Consider the following 10,854-nt stretch of genomic DNA (forward strand, 5'->3'; position numbering starts at 1 on the left):
GCCGGATCCTCAGCAGTCTGTTACATTGGCACTGTGCAATGAGCTGTCTATTGTCATATCACACCCACCATGTGTCTCCCTGCAGCCATTTCCCAAGGCAGAACCTTGTGTAACTATTATTACCCTTCTGTATCTGGGATAAAGAAAGCTCTAACTTAATATTAGAAAAATAACTGCAAATTCTTTGAAAATGTATTTGTGTATTTCCTCCAAACAAACAGTAGTGGCAGAGAGTGATTTACCTTCCACACAACCATTTATCATGGCTTAAAAGAGGTGAAGCACCATCTAGGTGCAGTGAAACAGCCGTATAAATTGGACCAAGATCGGAATGCAGTGCATGGACTGGCCGGCGGCTCTCCTGACCATATAGTGATGGGTGCATAGAAATACATGAAGCTGTCACGCTCTGGTCCGGAGAGCCGTCGGCCAGTCCATGCACAGCGTTCCGATCTTGCTCCGATTTATAAGACCGTCTGACTGCGCCCTTACTCATATCCATCACTTGAGGATGTGGTTTCTTTTTGATTTCCCTGTGCATTGTTGGGCTCCTGAATTAGGATTAACTCCATTTTCAAAGGGAAGCCATCATCAGAAAATCACCTATTTAAATCAGGTTTTTGTGTTAAATGTATTTTCAATTTTTGATAATTTTTTTTCATATCACAATCTGTATTAAAATGGATTGAAGATGGCCTTTTTTCTTTTATTTTTTTTTAGACTAACATCTCATTTCAGGAAACAACATATGCACATTGCCATAATGGTCAGAACTCGACCCAATTTGTATTAAAGTGTTTAATGAGCGTGTACAAGGGTCATTGTGATTGGGGAAGGGTAGGGTCAGCTGTGACATCGCCTATTGTCATTGTAATTCTGGCTCTGCTGATAATGAGACTGCTGGAAACACTTCCTGAAAGGACAGGAGGTTCGAGTCTAAAACAAGCCCCAGTGGCCAGTGTGAAAATTGCAAGATTACCAATTTTGTTCTTTAATAATAAAGATCTGAAAACATTTACAAAATTAACTATATATAAATACAAAAATGTTATTTAATAATAGGTAATTTTCTCATGAGGGTCTTAATTTATAATTGTGTAATTGAATATTTTCTAGCTGCACTTTGTGGAATACATCTGCCCCCTAGTGGAGTTGGTGCAGTATTACTTCTGGTGTATTTCAAATAGGCGTTACCTTTACTTTTGCCTTTAGTCGGTTTGTCTGTTGAAACAGTAAATGTTACTCAGATCAGATTTTTGTACATCATTTAATGTCCGTGTGTCAGTTTTACATTCCAATATCAGCAGTTCACAACATAAAAGAAAAGCGGGTGTCCACCTGAGTAATAAACACCGCTTATACAGTGATTTTATACAAGTACAGATCTAATCAAGTATTTCCCCCACCACCGCAGGATATAACATGTAAGGCAGATGACAGGTACGGGCGGGCGGTGGAGTATTCTGGAAGGACAGATTTCTCCGCCATAGAGCAATGATTGATACTGTGGTTTATTATTAATGTCACCCCGTCACTGTTTAGGATTCCTTTTTCTTAATAATTAAAGGTCCAACGTTGTCGCCGGTTTCTTCGTTGTGTTTTGTGTGCGCGCCATCACAAAATGGGAACTGGAAGATAAAAGAAATTAATTAAATTAATGAAAGGAAAAAAAAAAAAATGTTCTCTGCAAAAAGTTACATGTGAGTTTCACTACCAAACTTAAAAGAATCCTCCAAGATCCTATCCCAATATGTAATAATAATTAAATATTAGCAAACACCTCCAATTAGAATTGCAGTATAGTTCTTCTGATTCGCTATGCCGCTTACCCCATAGCTTATTCCAACTTGACAACTCCTTAGGGCTCATTCAGAAGACAGTGATTTTTCACCAGTGTTTGTATGCCAAAACCAGGAGTGGAATATACAAATGTGTTTTGGTATACAAAAACTGATGAAAAAAAACAAAACAAAAAAAATCACTGAAGTCTGAATGAGCCCTTAAAAGTTACACAATTTTCTATGTAAAATACCCTTAAGAAGTTAATCATTAAACGCAGCAGGTTCCTACAGAATCCTTTGCATCGTGAATACATACAACACTGAAGGCATATATATATATATATATATATATATATATATATTTTTTTTTTTTTTTTTGAGAGATGACAGTGGGCAGTTCTTGATTTTTATGGTTCGTTACCTTCTTTGACCTCCAGCAGCGGCAATACACGGCTTTATCTCCCAGATCCTCCATGTCAAAGGCATGTACAACCTTAGGGTTGTCTTTCTGTATGTCCTGGTTCACCATGGATCTGCAGCATTTGTCTTTGCAGGAGAAGGATCTGTAAGCCAGGTACCCTACAGCGGCAGCACCGACAGCCAAAGTGGCAGCACAAGCCCATTCTGCCAACGAGGAAAAAAACAAAAAGGTATAGTCAAATATGTGTGTAACCATAAAAAGAAACACAATACAAGGAGTTCTGCCTGGAGTAAAGTTTGAGAGGCAATAATGCACAAGTCAGATTTACATATGTATTATAACCGGTCATTATTTCAGCTATACTTTAGAGTTGACCATAGGATGGTTTTGCTCCCATTATCTAAACAAACCATAAGATTAACACATTATGTGTACACATGCCCTCTGATTGCTCACCACCCAAAATCCAGAGATCTTCATCACTTGACCAATATGGATAAGGGACCTGGGGCCCTCATGCTCAGGAGTACAGACTAGCATATAAAGCAATCGTGTGTGTACATGAGGAGTAACACTAAATCTGGGCCTTCGTATGACTTGTATCCTACATTTTTCACCAGTTACCCCATCTGCAGGCGGTCTCTCTAATTTCAGTTGTCTGAGCTAGTAGTCTCCCATACACAGATCAGGACAGCACCGGAGACACAGCGACAGCACCGGAGACACAGCGACAGCACCGGAGACACAGCGACAGCACCGATTCCAAGTCTACATGTATCATATCTTTAGAAGCAGCAGCATGAAGGACATTATACAGCAGTACTGAGCTAAGACCATACCAGACAGAAGATGGCTGTATTAAACAGTCAGCATCTGCAGCAATCAGAGCTGGCTCCATCACTACAGTTTACTCATTTAAATGAGACGCATGCTGTTGAGATCGCACCGGCTCCCGTCAGCCTCCCTCATGATGCAACCATAGGGTGCAGATTGCTAAAGGCCCCCATGGCTGCTGTCTTGGTCCTCCTGTGAAGCCCAGCCTGGAGCGGAGCTTTATAGGAGAACATAATTTTGTCTATATCTGGACAGACAGATGTATTGCAGTATATAGGACTAGTGATAAAATAATTGCAGGTTCAAGTAGCCTAAAGGGAACAAAAAAAAATCATTTTTTTCTGCTATTAAGCATAAAGGAATAATAAAAAAAAGAGCAAATTTTGTATTGTGTCCATAAAAGTCCGTTCAATCAAAATAGAAAAGTAATGAACTTGAAAATAAACACAAAAATGCCAGAATTGTGTTTTTTCAGTTGTCAACCCCCCCAAAAATGTAATAAAAAAAACTATCAAAGCATCATGTGGTGAAACTTATTCACTCCATACACAAAATAACACTCATATACAGACGTGGTCAAAATTGTTGGTACCCCTCGTTTAATAAAAGGAAAACCCACAACGGTCACAGAAATAACTTGAATCTGTCAAAAGTAATAATGAATTAAAAATCTATAAAAATGAACAAATGAAAGTCAGACATTGCTTTTCAACCCTGCTTCCACAGAAATTAAAAAAAAATTAACCTCATGAAATAGGCCTGGACAGAAATGATGGTTCTTCTTAACTTAATATTTTGTTGAACAACCTTTTGAGGCAATCACTGCAATCAAACGATTCCTGTAACTGTCAATGAGAGTTCTGCACCTCTTGAGAGGTATTTTGGCCGACTCCTCATGAGCAAACTGCTCCAGTTGTCTCGTGTTTGAAGGTTGCCTTTTCCAGACGGCATGTTTCAGCTCTTTCCAAAGATGCTCAATAGGATTTAGGTCAGGGCTCATAGAAGGCCACTTCAGAATAGTCCAATGGTTTCCCCTTAGCCATTCTTGGGTGTTTTTAGCTGTGTGTTTTGGGTCATTATCCTGTTGCGAGACCCATGACCTGCGACTGAGACCAAGCTTTCTGACACTGGGAAGCACATTTCTCTCTAGAATCCCATGATAATCATGAGATTTCATTGTACCCTGCACAGATTCAAGACACCCTGTGCCAGATACAGCAAAGCAGCCCCAGAACATAACAGAGCCTCCTCCATGTTTCACAGTAGGGAAAGTGTTCTTTTTGTCTCATCTGTCCATAGGATATTCTCCCAGAAGCTTTGTGGCTTGTCAACATGTAGTTTGGCAAATTCCAGTATGGCTCTTTTTTTGTGTTCTCCTAGGTAGTCTCCCATGAAGTCCACTTTGGATCAAACAATGACGGATGGTGCGATCTGACACTGATGTTTCTTGAGCTTGAAGTTCACTTTTAATCTCTTTAGAACTTATCCTGGGCTCTTTAGTTACCATTCGTATTATCTGTCATCAATTTTCCTCCTGCGGCCACGTCCAGGGAGGTTGGCTACAGTCCCATGGATCTTAAATTTCTGAATAATATGTGCAACTGTAGTCACAGGAACATCAAGCTGCTTGGAGATGGTCTTATAACCTTTACCTTTAACATGCATGTCTATAATTTTCATTCTAATCTTCTGAGACAACTCTTTCCTTTGCTTCCGCTGGTCTATGTTGAGTGTGGTACACACCATGTCACCAAACAGCACAGTGAGTATCTGTAGCCCTATATACAGGCCCACTGACTGATTACAAGATTGTAGACAACTGTGATGATAATTAGTGGACACAACATGTCCCTTTTGTCACATTATTTTCAGGGGTACCATCATTTCTATCCAGGCCTATTTCATGAGTTTAATTTTTTTTTAAATTCTGTGGAAGCAGAAAAGCAATGTCTGACTTTCAATTCTTCATTTTCATAGATTTTTAATTTATTATTACTTTTGTCAAATTCAAGTTATTTCTGTGACCATTGTGGGTTTTTCTATCATTAAACGAGGGGTACCAACAATTTTGACCACGTGTGTACCTCCTTCAACGGAAACATAAAAAAGTTATGTCTTTTAAAAATGGCTTATTTTTTTAAACAGATTTTCAAATTTTATTGCACCACCTAAATTAAAAACAAAAACAGTCTATGAGAACAGAAATTGTACTGACCTGAATAATCAAGTTGCCATTTATACTACACATTGAATACAGCTAAAAACCAAACCTAATAAAATCAATGGCTGAATTGCTTCCATCCCGCCCCACCCCCCACTAATATATATATATATATATATTTGTTTTTTACAGTTACCTTAAAATGAATAGTGTCCTTCAAAAATACAATTTGTCATGCAAAAAAAAATAACAAGCCCTCCTATGGCTTTCTCAATGGGAAAATGAAAAAAAGAAGTTGTGGTGTATGGAAGAAGGTGGAGGTAAAAACAGAAAGCACAAGAACATAACTTGGCCTTGGCTGGGAGGGGTTAATCTTCAAATGACTTGTAGGGTCACACACACACAAGACCAATAAAGTCAAGCGTGCTACTAATGCCACCCAACCCAGAAAACAGAGCAGAAGCGCTTAGTAAAGGCGCGGGTGGAAGGAATGTAACGTCACACCCAGTCTTTACAACAATCAGTTTCTGCACATTTGATATCAGATTTAGTGATATTTCATGGGTTTATATTCTAAATAGAACCAAGCTTCCCGCAGAAAATGGGATTAAGCTGACCAGAAGAAAGCAATTACAGCAGATTGATTTAAAACACCTTTCATCCTAAAATAAAACCAGTTACTGGTACTGGATTCTTTAGAAAAGCAGAACGATAACTAATATGGCCAAAACTACAGCAGTGGGGTTCCCATGTGGGTGTGATGTGGATAACTAACTAAACTGGGAGACTAGGGTTGAGCGAGTAGGTTCTGTCCAAGTATGCTCGGGCCGAGCTCCGAGTATTTACAGCTGCTCGGTGATATATTTGAATCGCTCCCGTGTGCATGATTTGCAACTGTTTGACAGCTTTATTACATGTGAGGAATGTGTAAGAAATAGACACATTCCTCACATATAATAAAGTTGTCAAACAGTTGCAAATCATGGCGATTTAACCTCATCACCGAGCGGCTATACATACTCGGAGCTCGGCCCGAGCATACTCGGCGAAAGGGTTAATAGAACATACTCACTCAACACTATGGGAGACTAAATATAATCTGACATCTTGACAGAAGCTGACATGTAAAGGAGTCTACTTCAGAGGGGTCCCATATTTAAAAGGGAACCCATCACCAGGTTTTCCCCATATAAAATACGGCCACCAACATTAAAGAAGTTGTCCACTACTTATACATAGGAGGCGGATGTGCAGTACCCTGCAGCGGCCACTACAAGTAGACGGCCAAGCTCAGCCAGTAAGTACTTCCAGTCGGTGGCTGCAATCACCGATAACAGCTGATCGGCTGGTGTGCCTGACCCTAGCCGATCAGACATCCTACAGATAGGGCATCAATGTAGAAGTAGTGGACAACCTCTTTAAGGCTTCTTTTACAGAATACTGGAATGCTTTGAAAATGTCCCCAATCCCCTCTTCAGATCCCAAAAAAGACCTTGTATTCTACCCACAGACGGCGTGGTCCGATGGACATCTCTGGTCTTGATCCAGCGCCTCCTCTTTTACTGCAATCTCCGTCCTTCCCGGCTTCATGTGGATGATGCATCACCCACACAGTGTCCCCATCACGCTCCTGCACAGGCGCACCTCACTGTCCCGCTGTGGACAGAGCAAAGTACTGTAGTGTGCATGAGCCAGGAAAGGCCGAAGAGCCCCGACGACTCGGGAGAAAAGCTAGCGCATGCGCATTACAGTACTTTGCTCTGCCCTTGGCAGGACAGAGACTGCAACTGCGCAGGAGCTTGATTGAGGAAAAACGTGTGGATGACATAGGAGGTGTCAGCCACACGAAGCAGGGAAGGAGCATAGCAGCGATTGGAAGAATAAAAGGAGGCGCCGGATCAAGACCAAAGACGCCCATCAGACTGGACCGCGCTGTCTGTCAGTATAATAAAAGGACTTATGACTCCCGCAGGGCACGCAGTGTGCACTGTGAGGATTCACCGGTTTCTGGGGCCGGAGGTTATGTAGGAGTTATACATAATCCCAGCTAGAACCCGTCTAGTGGGCGCAGCCTCGCTCCATACACTTGTATAGAGTAAGACCGCGTCCCGTCTAGTGACATGGCCTCACATTCCTCACATGTAGTAAAACTGTCAAACAGTTGCAAATCATGCACACGGGAGCGATTCAACCATATCACCGAGCAGCTGTAAATACTCGGAGCTCGGCCCGAGCATACTCGGCGAAAGGGTTAATGGAACATACTCGCTCAACACTAATAGCTGCTTTTAGAGATAGCATGTTTGTTTGGATCACCCTGACAATTCAGTTTTTTTTTTTTGCACACAAGAAAAAAAAAAAAAAACATTTTTTCATCTATTTTTGATCTGTGGATCTGATTATACCATCAGTGTAGAATACATTTTTCTCATATGTGGAAGAAAAAAAAAAAAAATCTACGCTTCTATGGCCCATTAGGGTATGTTGCCAAGGAGCATTTGCTGCAGACATCCAGCCACAGAGGTCACAGCGATACCCACAAGAGTATATACCGCTGTGGATATTGTTGCATGGACAACCCACGGGTGACACACAGAGGGGTCCGATTAATTTAAATGGGCAAGTTTGACTGATAAAAAAGTGACATTTCTTTGCTTTTTTATTTTTTTTGTTTTGCGGACACAAGGTCTGCAAAAATACATGGACATGTGAAGGGCCATATACTACCCATTTGTATGCGTTTTATAGATCATGTCCTTGAAACAGTTGTCTGAGTGAGGCCTTAGGGTCCGTGCACATGGCAAAACAGTTGACCTGCGCCCTAGGGAGCCTCTCGAAACTGCAATGCAGCTGAACAGGATCTGCTCCGGTAACATAGAGCGGCTGGGTTAGGATCTGGGGACGACAAAGTTATTTTTACAACTATTAGAATCTTGTGCAAAATGATTCTGAGGGTATAGAAAAGCGCTTGATCCCGCACCGGCGATACAGAAAAGCGTGTGATCCCGCACTGGCGATACAGAACAGCGCGTGATCCCGCACCGGCCATACAGAAAAGCGCGTGATCCCGCATCGGCCATACAGAAAAGCGCGTGATCTCGCACCGGCGATACAGAAAAGCGTGTGATCCCGCACTGGCGATACAGAAAAGCGCGTGATCCCCCACCGGCGATACACAGCGACTTGTAAACCGTAATGCAGCTCAGCAGAGAGCAATCTCTAATAAAGTGGACGCATTATTCATCTCAGAGGATCCGACATCCTCTCCAAGGCTTCACATCAGGCCTGGGCCAACACTGGATCAATACATCCGACACAAGAGGATTCTGCTCAAATGCAATCAGATCAGATGAGCGCACAGCGTGGTGTCACGGTGTGAGTACAGAGGGTGACGTACAGACCGGCACGGGCTCCAGAGCCACCTATGAGGCTGCGGAGTCCAGTTGAGTGACCTACGGCCGGTTTTTACAGCAATGCCTGTACTTGCGCTGTGAATTACAGATGTGTGAAACTGAGCTATGACTGGTGACGATGGGACACAATATGGGAAGGGGAATAGACCACCAAGACCAAAACCTTGAGATTATTTATCATGCTGCACCAGGAACAAAGTACAAAACCTGCCGAGTCTATTAGCGGGTCTAGATTTAATAAGGTATAATCCACTTACATGGATTAAAGGGGTAACCACATTAAATTATCAGTTCTTACCAAAGAATAGATAAGAACTTGCAGATTTGTGGGGGTCCGACAGGTGTGACCCCCTATTTTGAGAACGGGGGCTCTGCAATGCTCCATTCATTCTTTATGGGAATAGTGGAGCACTGTGCTCGGTCACATACACAGTCAGTGACTCAGTGGGTCCGCACAGGAGGGGGCTCTCAGAGATCGGGGTCTGACCCGCCAGACTGAAAGAAATCACTGTTAATAACCCTATAAAGGGGTGATGCCATTGTGTAAGATGATGGCATAAAGCTGGGTGACCTCCATTAATCCTGGGACCACAGCCCTGCTCCACTGCACTTGTCAGTAGGATTTGTGGGGTCCCAGATGTCAGACCACCACCTAATATGGCATAGTCTAGGTACATGCTATAACTTTATACTATGGTCTGTTCTAATGCTATATACCCGCACATATGTACATTACATATATATTATGAAAAGCCTCTGCAACTCAGGACTACAAGTATCAGCCAACCCTGACTCGCGCAGTGCATGCCGGGACTCCCTCCAGCAGGGCAGACACCCGGCGTCCGAGCAGTTATATAGTGTCGTACTGTTGGTGCAGAAGTCACACACAGCGGTAATGCAGCGCCGGTACCGGCCTCTCACCTCGCGTCCCGTAGTTCGTGCTCATGGCTCCGGCTGCTCCGCACTGGGGAAGTCTCAAGGACACTCGGCGCTCACTGCTCGTCACCTGCGCTCAGCAATCATCTACCGTGCGGAGATAGGAGAAACACCGACGAGCACAAGAGGAAAGACAGGGCACCAGAACACGTCTGTGTGTCCGCAGTCTGTGCGCTGCTGCCGGCGTCCTCTACCAGGTAATATAGCGCTGCTGGCTACAACAAAATGGCTCCCGGCTCATTGCTTGTTCTCCTGCGCAGCTTGTGAGAGGGAGTGTTGGATACTCGGGGTGAGAAGCTCCTGTGGCCATTTGTAGTTCGGGCAGAACAAAGGCAGAAGCAACGTTTTTTCAAGATTTGTTACATATGAAGTCTGAGAAAATGATCCAGGATGGGATCTCTTCTGCTCTGGAGTCAAGTCTGTCCTGTAAGCACATGTGGCTACTCTCCCAAAACATTCAGGAAAATAGAGGAGACCTTCCAGGAGAGATGACAAAGCAGGGATTTCCACTTTTTTTCAAACTTTAAAAGGAATCTGTCATCAGTTTTTTGGCTTATAAACCCTGCACATCACCTTTAGGATCATAAGAATGGGGTTCCTGCAACCCCTTTATATCCTCACAGTGCCCTATGGAGCAGCCAGTGATGGCACTGTGCAGGCGCGAGACTTCGGGCACTGTGGATGACGGAGAGACATCATCCGCTTACATGTTATAAGAGGTTGCATTTAAAGGGACTGAGGTGGCGCTGATCACAATGATCCACTCCCATTTACCATTAGCTTTCTCCCCTGGCAAGAGGAGTTGTCAGAGGGGCGCTGGCAGTGAGAGAAATTCAACAGAAGCCACAGATAGAGAGGCTGCAGGTCTCCCCTCTCCTCAGGGCCGCAGCTTGTTGTCCCACATAGACTTGGCCCCGTCCCCCTCACCTCCTCATGATGCTGTGCGGTCGCTCTGCACAGTAGAATTCCTCTGCTGTAACTGTCTAACCGAGGAGGAGCAGGGAGCCGGAGGAGGAGGGGTCACAGCAGCACCGCGCAGGCCTGTGTCAGGGAAATCCTGCATGTCTGAAAAAAAAAAAGCCAACTAGAGATTGGGGGCAGTGCACTTATGCCTTATGCTCTTATTCCGCCTACCGTGGAAACCTTCAAAAGGAACCTGAAGACCTACCTCTTCCGAAAAGCCTACAACCTGCAGTAACCATCGCTCCACCATACCGCTGCACGACCAGCTGTACCCTCACCTACTGTATCCTCACTCATCCCATGTAGATTGTGAGCCCTCGCGGGCAGGGTCCTCTCTCCTCCTGT

General features: G+C 43.6%; 1 protein-coding gene across 2 annotated transcripts; it reads right to left on the bottom strand.

Moving 5' to 3' along the window:
- Positions 1 to 1,250: 1,250 nt before the first annotated feature.
- CISD1 (CDGSH iron sulfur domain 1) lies at positions 1,251 to 9,687 on the bottom strand. Of its 2 annotated transcripts, XM_073681397.1 has the most exons (4): positions 9,532 to 9,687; positions 2,203 to 2,405; positions 1,491 to 1,628; positions 1,251 to 1,325 (listed from the first exon to the last, which is right to left on the bottom strand). In XM_073681397.1, exons 1-3 carry the CDS (start codon positions 9,554 to 9,556, stop codon positions 1,539 to 1,541), a joined length of 318 nt encoding a protein of 105 aa, XP_073537498.1. In that variant the 5' UTR covers positions 9,557 to 9,687; the 3' UTR covers positions 1,251 to 1,325; positions 1,491 to 1,538. The 2 variants fall into 2 exon arrangements, with proteins under 2 accessions (XP_073537498.1, XP_073537497.1); XM_073681396.1 differs by having other exon boundaries at positions 1,251 to 1,628.
- Positions 9,688 to 10,854: the final 1,167 nt, after the last annotated feature.

The sequence above is a fragment of the Phyllobates terribilis genome, unplaced genomic scaffold, assembly GCF_046119375.1.
Source record: "Phyllobates terribilis strain yellow unplaced genomic scaffold, ASM4611937v1 Scaffold_5__5_contigs__length_657084704, whole genome shotgun sequence".
NCBI lineage: Eukaryota > Metazoa > Chordata > Amphibia > Anura > Dendrobatidae > Phyllobates > Phyllobates terribilis.